Source organism: Perca flavescens, chromosome 10 (assembly GCF_004354835.1).
Source record: "Perca flavescens isolate YP-PL-M2 chromosome 10, PFLA_1.0, whole genome shotgun sequence".
NCBI lineage: Eukaryota > Metazoa > Chordata > Actinopteri > Perciformes > Percidae > Perca > Perca flavescens.
The window spans coordinates 8464366-8486149 of NC_041340.1; the positions used below are offsets into that span (position 1 = coordinate 8464366).

At 39.1% G+C, this 21784-nt stretch overlaps 1 protein-coding gene across 9 annotated transcripts in view; it reads right to left on the reverse strand.

The window, feature by feature from the left end:
• Positions 1-21784, reverse strand: part of prom1a (prominin 1a) — an 85166-nt gene that overhangs the window by 47580 nt on the left and 15802 nt on the right. For all 9 annotated transcript variants that reach the window (XM_028588904.1, XM_028588903.1, XM_028588912.1 and 6 more), the window contains exon 2: positions 2655-2713. In XM_028588904.1, the coding sequence (XP_028444705.1) occupies positions 2655-2713 (59 nt within the window). The remainder of the gene's footprint in view (positions 1-2654; positions 2714-21784) is intronic.

Consider the following 21784-nt stretch of genomic DNA (forward strand, 5'->3'; position numbering starts at 1 on the left):
GTTTGGTGCCAGTTTTGACTTTGAATTGCTGTCTGATTGATAAACCAGCCACAGTCATACATCTAATTTATTTAGATGTATGACTCCACTAAAGCTAAAGCTCCACTACAAAATTACAATAACAGTGTAGATGGAGGACCTTTGAGTTCATAAGAGAAATTGATTAGTCCTCATTGAAGCAAAGCAAATTCTGCAATTTGTAAACAATGGTTGGTTGAGAGTGTCAGGTATTGTTATTATAAATCACACATTTCAGGAGGGACCAGAAAACTGATTATCTCCTTATTACTTAGGGGTGCAATGGGATATACATGGATTTGTTTAGTTTATTTCTTGAGTGATGTGTTTGAAGTTCTTTGGAGAACACGTTTTTACAACGCTTGATTAAGCCGTGGCAGCGCTGCACACTGTGTCGCTGGTCCAGGTCAGTGTGTGAAGATTTATAGTAGTAAAATGAGTCCTGCCAACATCAGCACGCAAAAGATCAAGTCTGTGTGTGTGTGTGTGTGTGTGTGTGTGTCATCTTTGCTGTGGTTTGGGTCAATATCAGAGCAAATACTACTGAGAAGCAAATTAGACGGCAAACCAGCAGAAAAAGCTATTCTGTCTAAACATTTATGTTTCTTAACTGGTATACATTTATTCAATGGCTCTTGCATCCATGATGTAATCCAGACGGTATTTAGTTCATATGAACACCAGTTGAGTAGAAAAGACTTTTAAGTATAACTTGCCAAACCCATATTGGTATATTTTGCTTTGGTTTGATATGGCTGTGAGGGGAATGTGCTGGTTTGTTTTTACATGCCCAAACAGGGACACAAGTCCTCAGCAGCCAAAGGGTACTATTTTACAATAAGCTTAACGTAAGAGTCAGGACCATGACACATTCTAGAGCACCAGAATGTTTACTTTGTTATCCACTCAGCATTGTTGCTTCTCCGTGAGGGCTTAAATGAGACAGGAGCTACAGTTTTGGCAAAGCTAACTTGGAGATGGATAGGAGGCTGGGTGAGAGTCGAAGGGCTGCACAATTAATTATGAATAGTCAAATGATAAAGATGTTGAAATAAACCAAAGATGTAGTGATATGTCAAATAAAGTTTAACACAAAGTTTATAATTCTAGGTGGAATTGTGCAACCCTGATGACTCGGGACAGTGGAGCATGAGAAGACAGGGGATGGGTCGCACTAAGTCCAGTGTGCAGACTTTACCTGAAGGGTCAGCACTATGTTCTCTGGCTGAGGAAGGCCAGATCAGAGCAGATCAGATGAAGAGGGCATGCAAAAGACAAAGGCAATGCAGCGTCAAAGAAAGAGCAAAGCCACAAAACAAAAAACATGGATGAAATAGAACAACATAAAAGAGAAATCAAAGGATTCAAAACTGGCATGCATATCCACATAGGTGCATATTGTAACGCTGCACACAGACATGCAACACATTCTCCCATAATTGAGAGGAAGGTACAGAGTGAACTTTTAGATGTCAGGGACTGTCAAAGAGTTAAAAAAAATGTCTTTGGTTATCAAAGTTGTTCCTCAAAAAAACTAAAATGATGTATCTCTCTCTAAATTCATAGGTTGTGCCAGAAGCAGTTACCATTTTCTTTCAAGGGCACCAGAAAAAAGATGGCTTTGCCTTGGCTTGTAAAAGCTATTATGTATATATATATATATATATATATATATATATATATATATATATATATATATATATATAAAGTACAGGCCAAAAGTTTGGACACACCTTCTCATTCAATGCGTTTCCTTTTTATTTTCATGACTATTTACATTGTAGATTCTCACTGAAGGCATCAAAACTATGAATGAACACATATGGAATTATGTACTTAACAAAAAAGTGTGAAATAACTGAAAACATGTCTTATATTTTAGATTCTTCAAAGTAGCCACCCTTTGCTTTTTTATTAATAATGGAAAAAATTCCACTAATTAACCCTGACAAAGCACACCTGTGAAGTGAAAACCATTTCAGGTGACTACCTCATGAAGCTCATTGAGAGAACACCAAGGGTTTGCAGAGTTATCAAAAAAGCAAAGGGTGGCTACTTTGAAGAATCTAAAATATAAGACATGTTTTCAGTTATTTTACACGTTTTTGTTAAGTACATAATTCCATATGTGTTCACTCATAGTTGTGATGCCTTCAGTGAGAATCTACAATGTAAATAGTCATGAAAATAAAGAAACACATTGAATGAGGTGTGTCCAAACTTTTGGCCTGTACTGTATATATATATATATATATATATATATATTTCTTGAAGCTCTTTGTAGTTTTGCTTATTTAAAGCTAATGTACTTGAACTTACTATTTGTACTGAGTTTGCATCTTCAGGGTTGAAAGCACTTAATTGGAAGTCACTTTGGATAAAAGCGCCAGCTAAATGACATGTAATGTAATGTAATGTAACTACCTCAGAGGTATATTTCTTCAGTAACTTATATCATAAATTGCTGCATCCAATCAGAAACCATAATGCAATAAGTCAAAGAAACGGGCACACCAAAACAATAATTTTAACACACACACACACACACACACACACACACACACACACACACACACACACACACACACACACACACACACACACACACACACACACACACACACACGCACAGTTACCTTTTGGTATTCAGTCTGAATGGCTCCAAACTTGTCTTTAGCCAGTTTGACAATAAGATCTGTAACAACACAGAGAAAACAAACATAACATAAAGAGATCTGTTGCTGCTGTTGCTGTGCGTAACTGCATTGTATACATTTTAGCATATATTACATCTACTCACACAGTGCATAAGAAATCTAACCACTAGGGTATCACAAAAATCATTTGGTCTTGCGGATTGTGGTATCTTGAAAATGGAAAAGAAAACACTTTGCTCTGGTAAATGTCAGCTACCTTAGTAAGTGTTATTTTTCTTATGAAGTTGTTTGTGGTGGACACAAAGGTTCTGACTTTACAACCCAATTAATGGTAATTTTCTTGGTATGGAAACCTACCTCAGCCAATAGCGGAAAAGTGCAGAATATACAGTAGTTAATGTGAGAAAGTATTACTGTTGAGCTGAAGCAGCAAGTTGTCATCTTTGACAAGACGGTGTCAGGAAATCCAGAGACAGTGCAGTGTCCCTTCATCTCTTCCCACTGGGTTTACACAGGGGCAAGTCTGACAGGATAAGGAGCTCTTATTTTATTTATTCCTAGCCTGACATCATGTTAGGGTCATGTTGTTGATAGTCTGGTTTCTTCTGGATCTCAGAAGAACTCAGTGAAACTCTACTTTAGGAAACTTTTTTTCTGGGTGGAAAGGTGCATAAAAAAAAATCTTGTTCATTAAAAAAAAGGTAATGGTACAAATCTGCATACCTACAACAAGCCCCAAAGAGCACCCAGTAGCATTGCCTTTACAAGTAAGAATGGCAGTAGCATCATAAGTTTAGATTTGTAGAAAGCGATTGTGTTTGGACTGTTGTAAGAAGAGCAATTAGGAGTTTCCTGACAATTAGTCTGGATCAACGGAAGTACATTTCTAGGATAAATGTCAGGATTTGCCTCTCGCCTTATGCTCTCTGTGTGTTGCCGTTCTTAAAATCCCTTCACTACGGGAAACAAAAAACCTTCGAGGTAGCAAGCTACACTCTGAAAATGGTAGGTTCTGAAGAAAATTTGGATCCTGCAACAAGGCAGGCCTGCTTGGTTCTTTCAGAGAATGATTTTAAAGATTTACAAAGAATATGTTTTCCGCATTTACTCTCTAACTGGGAAGTTTTGGGACTGATTGGTGGAAATTGCTATGGACAGAGTACACACGGTGATACACTGGTAAGAGCAAATTACATTTAACCGTGTATTCAGCTAATTTAAATAACTCACATTCCTGTATTGTGTGAACCGTTATCTTCATTTAATACTGTACAGGTGTGTGGCATTTTCTTTTATGGGTTGCAAATGTTCCACCAAAATAAGTTCCTTCCAGAGGCACCGTCGCTGCAGCCGAAGCTTAGCGCCCCCCGAGACGATTGTGATTGGTTTAAAGAAATGTAAACCAACCAGAGTGTCTTCTTTTATCCCAGAATGTATTTGTATGTATCACATTTTAATTAAATAATAGCCAGCCAGGAACTGTACTTTTTCTCGGTCAGCCAAGCTGGGTCAAATCCTGTCCACCTATGCTTCTTGGGGGGTCCAGAGGCAGCGTCTGATCTTTCTGTATTGCAAAGTTTGACAACTAAAGCGAATGATGTGTGGTCGTCGAAAGATACAAAACTATGAAACGTTTTTTTACAACCCAGAAATAACACCACAACATTCAGAAATGCAATACTTGAACTATACATGATTAAGGGACATTATGTCAACTTTATTTCTTAATAATTATACATTTATTTATAATTCAATTCAATTCAATTCAATTTTATTTATAGTATCAAATCATAACAAGAGTTAGATAGATAGAGTAAGTCTAGACCACACTCTATAATTTACAAAGCCCCAACAATTCCAACAATTACAGTAATTCCCTCAAGAGCAAGCAGTGCGATAATAAAAGATGAATGAATGAAATCAATAATTCCTTAGTGGTCAGGCCACAGTCCAAATACAACTGTAGGAGAAACACAGAATAATAATTCATAAAGGATAGTGTCTGATTTTACAACACTTTTATTTTTGCAAATAGTGTTTCAATAACAATTCAATTACATTAAATCCACTTAAAAAATGGAATTCATGGAAAAACAACCCAAAGAAATCTATCTCGTATCAAATACTCTACGCCTCTGTTGTCTTTCAGACACCTGGAGCAGTGCTGGCTGTGACTCATCTTATAATGATGACAGAGACCGCAAGTCTTCTCAGAGGCAATCAGTTTCCAAAAATAAGATGCAAAAGACACAAGGGCTTCTCCCTCTGCAATGCAGTTTCTTTTTTCTGAAGGAAGAACATATCCTACAGACAAACAGTAGTTGACACTAATTGTTTTAATTCAACACAAAACCGACTTATGATCCCTGCCTATTATTCAAAGCACAAGATTTGTATTAATAGGAGGACGCTCCAGGCTTATACTTCACCTAGTATTATGGCTGTTTAGGAAGAGGGGAGCTTATCTTTTTAAGCAGTCGTGTCTAATTGCCTTTATTTAAACATTTATTAATGCAGGATTATTTGACTGAAAGCGCGTTTTATTTCTCAGTCAGGCTTCCTCACACTTGGATAGTTGCACACTTGACCTGCCTGGTACAACCACAGGCTTGTACTGGTTGTTAAAGAGCTAGAGGAGGTGCAGCTCAGGTGCAGGGCAGTTTGATAGTTGTTATATGCAAACAGCTGAAGGTTGTGTTGCATTTTTCCTGCCAGAATTTCCCAACAAGTTTGGGAAAAGCAAATTAACTATATAGGTCAACCTGCCATTGTAGTTTTCCAGCTTCTATATGATGGTTTCTCCACCCCAGGATGGCTGATGTCAGTCACTATTGTGTGTTTCAGGATGAGGTGAGCCCAGCTATCACCTTTTCTTGTAGTGGCCCTTTGCATGTGTTTCAAAGAAGCCCCTGACCTTGTAGTGAAGATGTACATTCCTTTTGTCCCCACAAGGTACAAACTTTTTCTGATGGAAAACAAGATCTATCCAACAGCACAGTAAGCCCTCAGGCCTAAACATTGCAGTAATATGTCAAAATCTGAAAAATGCTGCCTCAGATTTGTGCTGACCTCGCTGAAAAGCAGAGGTTTTGGTAGAAGGTATCAGCTCCAAAAGAGGAGAATTGAAGCACAGAGAGACAGATCAATAGCAAATTACTGTTTGACACTTTTTGGAAATATATCCCAGCATTTATAAACAGTGGAACAAGTATTCTGGTGTCATTTTAAAATACCCCCTGAGCCTGAACCCTGTCTCTTCCTGAAGTAAATACTGTATATATTATGACTACAACTGCAGATTATTTTACCATCTAAATGTCAGAAAAAAAGTCTTTCCAGAGCCCAAGTTGACTTCTTCATATTGCTTGTTTCGTCTAAAAACATGAAAACGTCAAAGAACAGCAGCAAATCCTTACCTTGGAGAATCTGGAACTTGTGTTACTGTTTTCACCTAGTGAGTGAATGAATGAGTGAGTGAGTGAGTGAGTGAGTGAGTGAGTGAGTGAGTGAGTGAGTGAGTGAGTGTGTGTGTGTGTGTGTGTGTGTGTGTGTGTGGATGTGTGTGTATATATACATGCTTTGGCTTTGGGCTTCAGGTCAGCTTTAAATCTTCAATATTTAATCAAGACCTAACCTTACCCGAAATTCTACTAAGGGCTAGTTGCCAGAAGCAACCGAAGCGTAATCCTAGCTGCAGTATGTTTTCTATGAAACATGTTCATCAATGCAAATTAAATTTACATTAACCAAACTGATAGGAGACACTGCTGCAAACCCAGAACTACCAGTGGAGCAACCCAGAGTGAGAAAGGAAAGAGAAGGCTGCTACTGAAGCACAGAGTGTATGTGTGTGATAATCGGTGTGAGTGAAAAAATGAATGAATAGCAGATTTTGCTCTGAAATCACCAAAGAAACATAAAAATCAAGAGGTTTAACTCAACTGAAGACGGTTTGTCCTGCCTTGCGAGAAATGTTTGTACGACCAAAACTCCTAATGTCTGAAAAATGAATGAATGAACTTGTCACTGCTGTAATCATAAGGAATAAAAGAAGCAGTGGAGGATGGAGAGATACGAGAGCGAGGAAGGATAAAGAAAGGATAGACAAAGATCAAAGACAAAGTGATAAGAGAGGAGAAAAACGAGAGGTGAAAGAGAGAAAAGCAGCAAGGAGAGAGGGCTGGATTGAATCCAACCTCCGTTTCTAGTGAGAGGCGTCTAATCCCTCTCCATGAACGAAAAGCCCACTTGCTGCTAGTTTCCACCCACATTAATTCTCTCCTCACCACCCTTACTGCTGGGACCTGTCATTTTAAAGGCCCATTACATTTATTTGTCAAGATGCTGTGGCCTTTAACCCCTCTAAACTAACCTGTTGTTTGTCATGTTGACACTTTCTTAGTTTCAGAGGTCTCCATTGATTCTCCATTGATTGTAAACTGCTCTCTCAGCAAAATGCATACACAGCTGTGAATATGTTAATGTATGTATATGTATGTATGTGTGGATTAATGTAAATGTAATGCATAGCAGAGGCCAGCTCCAGTAGCTTCTCAGCTCTGAACTAAATCGAGGTAGAGGTTTTACAGCAGATTTAATGACGCTTTGCAGGGAGCTCAAGATAAAGCAGAACCTGGCAAGATTAATTTCTCATCAGTTTCACTTGAAGGGAGTCGCCCGCCCAGAGGAATCCAGAAGTTCTCTATCTTAGTTTGGCTGCTCGGTTTCAGAATAGCCAAGAAATGAGCTATTTTGATGGCCATGAGCAGCGGGGTTTCCCAGGGTACAGAATGCCTACATCAGAACTTTATTCTCACCAAGGTGGCCGTATTAACTGCAATCAGTTTCTTTTTTTGGTTCAGTGGAATATTTGGCTTTGTAGCATCATTTTAAAGTTCATGTTCATGTACCGGTAACCTTATCTTAATATTTGCATGGATTTGTCTGCACTCTTTCCCTTAATTTACTGTCTGTGGGGTTCACCCCGACTAAGAACATAGTAAAAAATATAGCTATAGAATATGAGCAGCCCAGACTGCACTTTGCCCCTAATTGATTGTTTTATGCTTTGCTTTCCTGTTGTCTGACAGATAACATTGTTTTCTTTGTACTCATAAGATATGTATTTTTTTCCCCTTCAGTTGGTTCAAAATATGCAAACACACTGCTTATATAAAAGAGAGGACTGACACCTGCATTAAGCCAACAACATCAATTTGAGTTTGCCAGTTAAAATCGATTCAAAGCAAAGGCGTGTATTTTTATTTATTTAAACATTGCATCATAGTTACAGTTCATGCTGCTAGTGCTGTCTTTGACTGGCTGAATATGTGAGCTTTCTCTTCTGCAGAGATAGATGAGACAAAAGGTACATTCTAGAAATAGTAGAAAGTATCATATAAACATCAGCTATAATGACAGGCTGCTGTTTTTTTAGAATTAAGTTCAGACTTGGAAAGACAAAAAACATTTTTAATCCCAATGCTGGTGTGAATTATGAATCAAATCTGATCATCTTGAATTTATTTTGGTTGCAATTGATTCCAATGGGACCCAGTTTTCACAAAACTTCCATAGAAACGTCTTAAACTATATATACTGTCCCCCTGTATGCTCCAAACAGTCATTTTCTTTCCACCAAAATGTGTCTAAATACACTGATTTGATCTCAGTCCTTACCATAGACTGTACGAACATCGCCTAACTCTATCTAAATCTAAATATGGACAAGAGTTGGAGCATGGAGGAAGCTGAGGCGGGCCAAATTAAGCCTACAGTCTTGCCTCCTGTGACGGGAGCCACACATTTTTCAGCACCTGAGGTTGCAGCTTGAAGGACTACACTATAAACCTTATACATGCACCTTTTCAACTTACTATCTACTATTATATTGAAAGTCATACCATAATCTCGGCAGACCTGCGCTGCTCTGCTCACACACACACACAACACCCACAACTGAAATAGAGTTGGTGCATGAAATCGATAGGTGCCATGTACTGTTTTTGCATAGTGTTCAACATCCATAGTTTCTTTATACTGTACTATAAGACATTGTATTTCATTTGTTAATTAAAGAGATACAAGACCATCAGAGCAAACAAACTGGGATGTGTGATTGGTAATCCTCCCAGCAGCCCCTATGGGTGTCCATGGAGAAAAAGGCATTTAGTGCCATGGATTAAATGATTTGACAGAAGTGTTCAAGCCTACACCTTTAGTGACTGAATACAATACAACACACATGTCCATCTATGCATTGATTGTCTATAGTATAAGGATTTGCAGCAGAAACGTACACAATGGCATTTAGCTACGGTGGCATCTACACCACATACGGTTTCTTAGGAAAAATAGTAAATGGGTGCTTCGCATGATTTTAGTTACATTTTTACAATAGCTCCTTCTGTATATTGAGAGCGACTGAGAACCGGAGTCAGATTTTTGTGAGCAGGACGGGGTTCAATGTCTTTTACAGATCACTATTGCTGGACACACTTTGACTCTTGTCTGTGTTCCTTATTACTAAATAATTAGGACTATGTGCAGCACATCTGGCTTTATCCATATTTTGAATTGAATACATTTTTGTGTAGTATACGTAGGGCTAAGTGTTATTTGAAAATTATAAATGCTAGGGCCGAGTTTTGGTACCCTTTTTTTATAAAAAAAAAATGAAGCCAAAGTTGCCAAATATTAAATTATCAAAACACAAGCCGTCATTCGAGAACTCTGCCCTAATAAAATAGTCTAAAACTGAAAAAAAAGATTTAAATCAGGAAATGTCTCATCAAAGAATTAGAAATTAATATGACGACTAGCCAGACATTTAATGCCAGCTTTCAGTACTGATTAGAGTACTATACAGTACTAGTAGGATAGTTTTTGATAATCAGTACGAAGAAAGTATTACATATAGCCATAAAAATGTGTACATCTTAACAGTGTGTATTTGTGTAATATTTGCTCTAATAATACTTTATATAAAAAATAATCTTTCATGTAGAAGGACATCTGCAATGATATAGTTTCCGTGAGGTCAAGTATGATAGTGTTTCTGATGTTGTTCAGTGTTTTTAATTATTTCCATTATTCAGCAGTCAGGTTTTTTTCTTCTCATGGCAGTAGTTTTTACAGAGTCTGCATGAGCAATAGGACATCCTGTGGTTGTTATTGAAGCAGAGCTGTTGAGATGACTGACCTTTGTAAAAGCTGTGCTGAGGCTCAAACTGCATAAACTATTCAAGAATATCATGTAACAGACAGTCTATGAAAAGCCAGAAACATTATCCCTGCGGGAGATTAAAGCTGTTTTCAATATAAATGTCACACAAAACAGGTCCAATTGACAATGAAGCTGCCTGGAGGGGGGTGAGACAAGTGAGTAGCGTTAAAGGGCACACAACGCACTTTCCACTATAGTACTGAAAAGAAAATACATATTGTCAAGAAGCTAGGTTTTAATCATTCACATCTTTGCCAGTCACCATAAGGACAAACACATACTGTGTCTCTTCTATTTCGAGTCAACAGTTGTGTGACTTTGACACTCAGGGCCAGATATACTAATGCTTTTCCGCCCACTTCAGGCGTCTTAGTTTCGCAACTTGCGCGTAAAAACATGGCGAGGTACCGGTATGTACAAACAGGCCGTACTGAGGTAAAAGCGCAGACTACCTGTCACGGGAACTGAAGATGGCAAATTGCACATTTCTGTGTCATGCATATGCATTCATGGAAGGCTCAAGGGGAAAGTGGGAGTTTCCCATAAAGAGATGGGAGAGGAAGCGTAAAGTGCGCCTAATTATGTATTCCGTGGTATGTACAAAAACTGCCTGTGAAAGCGTGCCCCTATTTTGCGGTGAAAATTGTCCGCCTCTTAAAAGCAGGTGCAAACCAGGAAGCGGGTTTCCTCGCATATGCCTCCTGGTGGAATGGCAGCAGTAATCCGAGCAAGACGAAGACATAGGCCAAGGAGACGAACTGCAAAGATGGATCACACTTTTTCAGTTGAGTGAACACAAAATCATTAAGCGTTACAGATTAAGCAGCCATGCAATATTACAGTAACTGAAAGAAATGAAAGAGGACATTGAATCTCCGACTCAGTACTTGTGAGTCGTACTTCTCGCTACATTACAAATATTGGCATCAGTATCATTTCAAACAGTTATAGCATCAGCAGTGGGAATATCGCAGTCTGCACTCAGCCATATCATAGCACAACTACTTAACGCTTTGCTACTGAACTGAACTTTGAATGAACTGCAGGTTTGGTAAATACGACGTAAGCTGAAGTATCACAGTGTGCGCTTTCTGCGGGTTGGCCATGGCACTGATAACGCTACAATTGCAAATGTACGTACATCTGGCCCTCAGGCTCTCACTATTCTTGTCTGTAATGTTGGAAACCTTGGAATCTAAACCTTAACTGCTGCGGCTGCAATCACTCGAAGTCAATTTGAAAGTCAAAAAAAGCCTGCAAAAATACAAATGTAAACGCACAAATGTATCTTTGTTAGGCTGTGACGCTCATTCAGATGGTATCTTCATCTTGATAAACCATCAGTGCTGCTATTTTTAAAGACAGCACAAGAAATATTTGCACTGTGAAGATATATGGTAGTAGTGTTATATGTTATATAGTCTTGTAAACATTTCATACATTGGATAGAACAAATTAAATCCAGCTTGCAAGCTGTGCGGACCATTACTTTGCCTATGATGATTATGAAGTGATACTGGATCACAAGTCTCAGTTTAAATCAGTTTAAATATGGTTTAATTTTAAACACATCAAATTAACAGAAATTGAGGAGGTGTAAAAGAATACTCCACAAATTTAACATTGTATTTCTATGAAATTGAAGGACTCACGATGGGCAGTTTGAAAAAAATAATGGGAGTGGAGTTGTGACTTATAGACGAGCAGTGCGGCTCGAAAATTCCAATCCAGCTTGCTCAAAAAGCCACCAGCCACCAGCCAAATCAACAAAACTCTTCCCCATACTAAGCCCCGGCAGTTGTCTGTGACAACACCCGTTGCTAACAGGCTTATTATAAAAATAAATAAGTAAGTAAGTAAGCCAGGCCATGAGATACACTTCCACACCACAAAACTTCATTCAGCCCCGCTCTGCTTGTAAGGCGTATAGTGCAACAAAGCAAACAGGCAGTTGGGGATTTTTCCTGAACAGAGGAACGCTGTTGCCAACTACGTGGATTCTCCCTCACAAAGTTATCTGAGGACACACGCACAAACGAAAGAGAGCTTTATGTTAAGAATTAAATTCAGCAGGAGTTGTAACACTAATGCAGACAGGGAACTCTGCTTGGCCTTTCTGTCGCTTGTGTGACTTAAACCAGTATTTTCGCTGATGCCTTCATTTTTTACACTACTGTGTAATAATGCATTACATTTTCATATAAAGACATTTTTATTTAAAGTTGCTATAATCAAAACTTTTATATTAACAATAGATCAAATGACTACATGTATGTGATGTTACTCGTAGTAATCTCTACAGTCCGTTTTAGCATCTTTGAGCTCATTGTTTTGGCTTTACAGCCTGCAACTTTACTGTTTTGGTTCAGTCTCACTGCAGACAGACATTTATTTAGGAACATTTAGCAGCTAAGGAGCCAAATATTTTCCTCGGGAGTTGGTGGAGAGCAAAACAGAGCTAAAAGAGAGTGAATATGAACTTAAATGTATCAGGTGGACAGAAAAACAACCCTATATTAATGCTGCTCCGCATCTGTTAGGTGTGTGTAGGCAAACACGTTCACCATAGGGACTTAAATGCTGTGTATACAGCTTTTTCTGCCGTCCCCAAGTTACCAAAGTGTTAGTCTATCCACGATGTTCCATTTATGGGATTGCTCCTGTCACTCTTTTCTTTCTCTTTCGCGATTGGTTAAAAGAAATGCCAATAAACCAGATCACGTTTTTCTCCCATCCCGGAATGCTGTGTGGACTAGTCAGACCCTCCTTCGCGGCGCTGTGGAGGAAGGTCTGGCAAAGCGAGACTTCCAAAATATCAATAAATTCAAGTTAAAAATATTTTTTGTTGCCAGATACCGTCACCATAGTGTGTGTACCTATAGAAAATAATAGTTTTTACATTGAACACAAAGGTCCGGCAGGTATTTTTCTTTTTTAGAAAACAAAAGAAGCAATACTGCTGTGTTTGGAACAGAATAGTTACCAGGCAGAACAAGGAAAGTAAAAGAAAAGTGCACCAGCGAATGAAACTCCAAGTTCAAAAATAGAGATATCCAGCAAAGTACCACTTCACTGTTTGGCAGGTAAAACAGTCTAGGTGTAATTAAACAGAAGATTTCAAATTTAAGAAATGCATATGTCATGCCAATATGTTTTGCTGTTGAGTCGTTTTGGTACTCAGGATGCCTTTTGACACCTTCTGGAGTTGTCATCAGGGCCTCAGGCTGTGATCAGACACAAGGCTTTTCTCAAGGTGATGCTATAAATGTAACAGAAGGAGCTAAAAGCATGCAGGGAACATTTCTCCATCCTTGTTGCTATGCAACAAAAAAAGTTTTCAGTATTTTTAGATAATAGCTTTGGCTTTTTTTGTTTATTAGAAAAATCATTACAAGAAAGAGTGAAACAAGTGATGGCAGACAAGAAAGATAGAGCGATAATTATGCAACAAAAGTCATTAGTCTGATTCATATCCATTATACACATCAACATACAGTAGTATAGCTCGATAAAAACTGCGCTACAAGTCATCTCTCAGCTTAAAGGTGTACTGCACTGATTTTACCCAAGAAGGCCAGTTCACGAAGAATACCACTCACTGTGCCAGGTTGTAACTTGTCTGCAGTTCTGTAGGAGCTTTGTTAAGTCTGACAAAATAACCCCTTCATGAGGTAAAATGTGGACTTAGATACGTCTAGTGTTGTACATTTCATGTGCGGCACATGTTAAGTAATCATACGTTAGAGCTGGATCTCTCTTACTTGCCCAAAATGCATTACATCCGAAACACAAGGTACACAGTCTGGGCAACATGTGTACTTGGAAAATAACTGACAAAAGCAGCTATATTACTAAATGCAACCTGTGTTATTGTAGCCTATTTGAATTAACACATCCTACATGCACAATGACTTCCACTTCCTGTTTCTCCTGTTTTCACACACCAAGGTCCTGAGACATCACCACCGGGTTGCAAGATAAATCTGAGAGGTAGTGACATTAACAGGATATGAAAAAACCTAGTTCTCCCACACAAATTTATATTGTCTTTTTTGAAAAGTGTCTAACCTTTGCTTTTGCATTGTAAAAATACTGACTAGTTTTAGTTCTTTAATCCCCTAAAAAGTAATTAAATTAAACAACCAGAGAAGGAAAATTTGATTGATCCACTCACATGTGAAACTTATCACAAGTGGACATTGCTTAATTTGAATGTGTCAAATGCCAAACAGTTTGAGAAGTACAGGTGTAGATGATTGTAGAAAATGTATGTACACCCTTAGATGTAGTGGAACTTAGATAACCTACTCTATGTCTTATAGTTTGTGATCCATATGACGCAAACAACCCAAGATATTGAAATATATTGCTACGATACCTACTGCTACCTCATAACAACAAACTAATGTTGTTGTACCACTGATATTCAAATTACATTATCTTGATAGTACTTGGTCATTTGTAGTCATAAACATTGAAATTTGCATATAAAAATGTGGTGAAAACTCTCACATCAGATCCTGTTTTGGTAAATGTCAGAACAGTGAATGTTGGCATGTTAGTGACTTGACATTTAACTTAAATGCTTCTGATAAAGAGGAACAGCCGTATGTGCGTGTTTGTGTGCGTGTTTGTGTCCCCTGACAGAGCGTATCAGAGCTGACTTCCCAGGAGCTTGGTGTAAAAACACCTCCGCACAAGGTAAACACTCTGTTACCATAGAATCTGTATCTATGGAGAAAGAATCAGGCTTAACTTTAAAAAACTAACAGACAGGAGGACACACACACACACACATACACAAACTTACAAAACTACAAGGTGCAAAGGTATTTAATTTAAAACTGTTAATCTTTTAGCTTGATGACTTGGTAACAATGTTCCCACCAATTACATTTGCAGGATTAAACTGAATTGAGAGGTTGAGTGTTCCTCCTTTTGGTATCCCAGATGGTTTAACTAATAAAAAAGGTATTAGTTGGTCTTAACCTGCCATGAGAAAGTTATCCCTCACATTTCAATTAAAGAGGAATATCCCTGTGGTTTCAATCTCAGCCCTTTGTTAGATATTTATGTTAAAGCAGAAATGCTTTTTCCATCTGTGTACATACAGTAAATGTATATGCGTGGGTGTATGAGGAGCACTTTGTAAACAGCTGAGTCTTTTAGCTACATTTACAGCTGAGGTCCCACACTCCACTTAACTCTGTTTTCACACAGGAGCCAGATGAGCACATGAGTAAGACATGCACATCAAACAAACATCCATATATATTATCTGCACACATGCACCAATACATAAATAATGTTGTACTGTACAATCCAGTGTTCACATTTAGTATGTTAAAGGGGTGATAGAATGCAAAACCGATTTTACCTTGTCATTGTTGAAAAACGACAGTTTGGAGGGTAAATAGGACATACATAGAACCTCAAAATCCCATTGACACCTCTTTCGTCTGCAAATCTCACAACTTGAAACTGTTGCTGAAAACAGGTGAATCTCAACAAAGCTAAAAGTTGACATCAACTCCTCAACTCCTAGTCTTTGTCACGCCCGAACATTTGCATAGGCTACACCACTGACCTGAGGTCAGCTTAGTCTTCTGAATCTAGCTCGGTCACGCAGATCTCCAGAGGTCCGTTATTTAATTACCGAATTCACTACTGAGACTTTTTTATGCGAGAAATCAACTATGTAGAGGTCAAATATGGGCCGTTTTACGAAAATGTATGGCTAATTGCAAATTTTGTCCGACTGTGTGTCGCAGTTCAGCAGGAGCTCAACAGACTAACGTGACAGCGGCCGGTGCTGCCTTGCCGCCCGGTGTGTCCTCGCCGCCCGGTGTGTCCTCGCCGCTCGGTGTGTCCTCGCCGCCCGGTGTGTCCTTGCCGCCCGGTGTGTCCTCCTTGATAGACCCCGGTTCGCTGTGAGCTAAATGGATCTCAATCATGACCAGAAGCTCGCGGCGCTCCATACCTGTGCAAAGTCACCGTTTGTGGGTGACTGGACTACCAAATGCCGAGGCCCTGACGGGGGGCCAGGGCCTGCAGCTAGCTACGATCTTTACCCATAGGACTGAAGGGACTCCTGCAGCTAACGAAACCCCTCAAATTCACAAAAATGCATTAAATTGAAATTAGCTTTGTAAGACCTTAGGGTAGCTGTTCTATAAGTGACGAAATTCAAACTGTAAATATATTATAGTTTTACCAAAACATTGCAGTGTCTGAAATATGAGACCTGCTGTCTCGTCTCCAATGTGTTTCTATGTGGTTTGCTCAAACCAATCAGCGTGCAGTTCATTTAAATATTCATGAGTATACCATATTTGGAAGAAAAGCTCTTGTTACAAATAGGGCCATATTCACAGGGTAGTTAAGGGCCCATAAAATAGCATTCGGGCAATTTTTAGCCCAACCAATGATACATATCCTATTAGGAGACTTTAAGGAACAGTGTGAAATATCCTATATAATCATTCTATCACCCCTTTAATAAACATGACAGCCTGCCCTCAAGTGGAAGTCACATTGATAAGTAGAAATGCATGACAGAGGGAGAAGCAAACACACTTAACATGCACCACAGATAAAAATAAATCGGGGCAACATGGCAACAGACACTAATAAAGAATGTTATATTGCACAGGGACTTCAATCTTAAATCTTGTCCACTGACTTCCAGAAATGGCAATATGAATCCTGTGTACTGGGGCTGTGAATAATAAACATAAAGTAGACTGATGTGCCTGCAGAGATGTATACAGTATAGTCTACTATGTGTCATACTGTGTATTTCTCAGCAGTCACTAAGATGATTAGTATTCTGCAGATGGTTGTTTGTTACAGTACTGTTAACAACTCAATCTTTTCAATTTAAAAAGTAAAATTAAAAAGTGATTCTCAGATTTTGTTACATATTTATCTACATTGATATATTCTCAATCAATTTTTATTTGTCATGTATTCTGTTTCAGGCTTCAGGTTACTCGGTGCTGATATAACTGGACTGGAAAATGTGTTACATCTTGAGAATATTGAGCCCTACATCATCCAGGTTTATAAGGTAAATGTTCATATGGCATGTGTAAATACTTTTCTATGCTATGCATCTTGACATAACATATCATTGTATATCTTTATCTCTCAGATAAAGTGACCAGATGAGAATGAAATTCAGGACAGGGGAGTTGGTAGTGTGTGGTAACGTGGCCTTCTTTCCTGCAGAATTTTAATCTAATAATGCAGAAATGATCCACAGGTATTTCCCTCCCCACCCCTCCTGGTATCTGCAGTAACCATAATTCATTTAGACTTAACAGTGCCCGTCTGTCGGAATATCAAAGTAGTGCTTCACTACGTTCAGCATTAAATGTTTTATTAGGCTTTAACTTTTTAAAACTTGGATTTAGTCAAATTTTCAGGACAAATGCTTGTAATTTCGGGACCATACTGAGTTTTCCGGACATCTGGTCACCCTACTCTCAGAACTCAGCACTATGCTTAAAGGCACGGCCCATTTCTCGCTTAAAATGTTTTCAGAAACATGTTTCAGTGAACTATTTTAGTATAATATGAGATTGTATTCTGAACAAGCCGCCATGACAGTCTGTCTTTGAATTTCCAGAGAAACAAGACCCACGTGACGCGTTCATCATCAGCTGCCGGTTTTCTTTTTTGGGCGACAATACAGATTAGCGCCGCCTGCTGTTATGGAGACATATTACGTCTCGTCGCTTTGGTGTGTTCTGTGGCACTTTTTTGACCAACTCGGGGAGACTGATCAGTCCAACTGCCTTTCCTGCCGAGGGTCGGCCGTCTGGTCAGTGTGTCTCCAGCTTTAGTTTATTTCTATGGACTGCATTTAAATTACCTAATGCTAATTACATTAGCATCTCAATATGATTGAAAGTGCTTGTCGGACCGCCAAACAGCATCTAAAACACCCTCTCTCCACACATTTAAGATGTTGAGATTGGGAGGGGCTGCTTTCAACAATTTTTTTAACTTTTAAGAAACCACAAATCTCACATTCACAGCGTTTTTGCCAGCTGTGTGCAGGTGATAGAGTTAAAGTTAAAGGATTTTTACCTTTCATTCTTCACACAACTATTTCAATTAATTTTGGTGTGTAAATACAAGTGAAAGGCCACACAAATGCCTTTGAGATGTGTTGGCCCTTATTCCCATTTGTATGAGTGATTGCATCAAAACTACAAAAACAAGAAACAAACAAAAGACAAAGAGCTCTTAAAAACAGATCAGGGAGCCACAAGGGGGCTTTGACAGTAGGATTTTCTGAACAGGTATTAACATTTTGGGCTTTAGATGTGGTTGGAAGATACATTGTAGAAAAATGTTACAAACATACTAAGACCTTTTACGTTCTTAAAACACCCAAGTATGAGCCACATGGACTGGACAGTTGGCCTGGATTCTTTAGAAACTCAGAATTTAATTCATTGTTGTTTGACGTTGTACTTCCTGAATGAACAAGGTAAACCTACGCAGACATATTGCCGTGCAGTTTGGTGAGTTCACATTATTTGAATGTGTACTACTCTATGTCTAGTACTTAAAGGTGAACTGTAATGCGTTTCCGTATTTTCTGTCATATCTATAATTTCATAATGTCGGATTTTCATGTTAAAGTGGCCAGAGCTTCAAATAATGAGGTAAACGTATTTCAGAGAAATCCCCGTGAGCGAAAACGTTCAGATTTCCCACTGTTCCGAACACTTTTTCTACTATCAGCTCGGTGTCACGTAACACAGAGCCAGCCTTCTCTGGCCTATGATTTTGTCATCTGCTCCAGGTAGGCAGGACTGGAGTATATTATTATTTATTTTTTTAAGCTACTGCAGTGTTAATATTATCGCATGTAGCTACATGCTAACAGCAGGGAAATCTGCCAATGTTGTTAATGTCTCCCCAATTTAGGGTCACATTAGTGTTGAAACATGTCCGGTTGGGTAGTATTTGGTTCAGAAGCCTTTATTGGCGATTTTCATGGTAAAAAGTCCTGCTTTATAGACTTACTAGGCTTTTTTGGGAGGGGGGGCTCCTACAGAGCGTCTCCGACAGAGGGTGAATACAGGTCCAGGAGCCATGGGCAATATGAGAAAAATAAAGTGTTTTTTTGAACATTGAAGCATGTAAACATGTTCTAGTACAAACACAAAATACATGTATGAACCTGAAAATGCTATATAATAGATCACCTTTAAAAGAAGTGAGACATCCAGTAAATCAACATTTTCTTTTCACTCAGCCAAACATTGACTAAATCTTTTTGGATTCTAACTATTGCATCCTGATCTTCTTGCTTCAAGCTTTCTACTCTAACCTTTAGGCTAACAAGTTATTTTAGGGTCCAGGGACAAAAGGCCAAGCAGTCTGGTCAGCTTGTTGACTGCCGGACAGACAGTCAAGAGGATTGGCTCTGCAGACCTGGCCAGGTAAACAACGTCCCAGATTACCATCAGATAATAGAGACTGAAGCCAGGCTGCAATGGTGACAATAACAGACAGGAACTGTGACCTGCAGACCACTCCGAGGAGACAATCTAACATCTACCTGCCTAGAGTTAACATGAGAAAAGGAGACATGCTATTAAATTGTCTGGGGCAGAACTTGCTCAGGACAACTGCAAAAAAAAGCTTATTTTAGCCATGTAGCTGATGTTATTATCCAGAATACATTGTGCTTAAGAAGGAGAAGCCTTTTTGTTTTTTTAATTCTAATTCTCTCTCCCTCTTGGTAAACAACAATTAACAGTGGGTCATGATCACTTTGCTTAAAAAAAGTTAAAATAAATTAATAAACTGCACATTGATTACTGGTGCACCTAATTTTAAGTTTTGATCCCATTAAAGTGAATGAGGACTATCAGTAATAGGACAGAAAAGTATCTAAAAAGCAGTACCAGTATTGATAAACTCCTAACAAAACTCATCCTAATACATGTGATCACATCAACCAGGGCTGGTTGGGAATAAACAACTTAAGATCAACGTTACTTTTATGATCAAGCATACTTTAGCTAGTACAGGCCCAAAATGTGACACAGCCATGTTCCTGTGACACATCCTATTCAGGGGAACTATCTCTGCACCGCTGAGTGAAGGCTACAAGCATCTTGTGAAGAGGTGTGACGGGTTGCATCGAGGCTAAACTGTACGTTGAAAGCGGAAGGTCGTTCAGAGTAGTCATCTCCGGGGTTGGCATGTTGACCCCCTTACCGCCGCACATCTGCAATTACAACTCTGCATGTCCCCCAGAGTCGACTCGTAGCGGGCACCACTGCACCCACCAATGAAGCGGAACAAGGGGACAGAGAATGCATGACTTGCCATCCATTCAGCAGGACTGAGCCGCTCGCTTTGCCTTGCCCTCGCCTCTCCTGCTTGGCTAACCAGGCCTGACCCAAATATGATGTCTCCGAATGAGACACGGCTTTAGCAGCACCCGGGGAAGTGGCAGCTCCAACGCACAGCCTCTATTTATTTCTTTTCCCTTTCCTTTTTTCTGTCTTGCTTCTTTAAATAAGCTGATCGCTTTGCAGCCTTTCTTGCTCCAGTGATCTTTTGATTTCCGTCTCTACCTGTGCTTTCACTTGGCCTGTCTTTGCCGCATTTGTCACCTGCTCCGTCAGATAGCTGGGAGCTTAAGCTAATGGTGGCATTACTGTATAATATTACCTTGAAATGACTCAAACTTTCAACAATCTTAATGCCATAGCTCTTATCTCCTCTTACTTATGCTGCTGATATGCCAGCCCCTGGTGGAGCAAGCTGTGTAAATGAGATGCATCACTTTCCTCTCAGAACTCAGGAGCTGCTTGTTCAGTCTATTGATCTACTTCTTCCTCCTTATACTGTAAGAACACACTTCAACACTGAGACTCAATGACACAGTGAATGACCTTTCACTGTGAAATGTATTAGGCAACACATTGTGATGGAGTCATGCAGTACCGCTTGAAATAAGTTTGTATTGTCTTAGCAAAACGTAAACAGAGCTGTATCAATGAAATGTACGCATTTCTTTGAAGCATTAGTCATTTTAAATTCCTAACCACAAATGAACAAACACATCATAAGCACTGCACTGACAAGATTAGTACATTGTGGGTTATTTGAAAGCAAATAAAGTCACAACGGGGGGTCTTTGAGCATGGAACAAAGCTAATCTTGGATTCACTTTTGAAGGTACATTTTGTGCATTGACAGTAAAAATTAAGGTACAAAAAAAGGAAACAGTAGTGCTGGCTAAGTGACGAGAAGAAATCATGCCATGTTGATGTAATTTGCGCATTAACATGTATTCTTTTCTTAAATACAAAGATTAGTTTGTTGTTAGTTTTAAAATATTTGTAGATTAAATAAATTATAAGAGGACATTGACTAAAATTATTGCTACTTTTAAAGCCATTTCAGGCAGATTCTTGGGGCTTAAACAACAAACAAATGAGTTGGCAGGGTGGCAGAAAGCTGAGAGCAACTGACCAGTCAAAGTACTCGGATTGGTGTTAGGGTGTTGTTTTGGGTACCGGAGAGTAGGGCTGCACAATTAATCGCAATTTTATCAAAATCGCAATATGGACTACTGCCATATCAAGGGCGGGGCGCAATGTTTGTTAAAGGCATAACATGTGTCAAACACTTCTGAATTAAGTATTGTGGTAGGCCGTCATGTTGAATGTAAAAAAAAAGCTGCTTGCCTTCGCTGCTATCGTCATTGTGTAAAGCCCGCCTCAACAGTTGTGATTGGTGCCTCGATTTGGAAAAATTGGAAATGGGCTTGAATGGGCTCTTGGCCTGACTGACTTGCAGAGCAAGTCTCAAATTTGTCGGGAAGTTCGTCAGGGTTTTCCCAGGC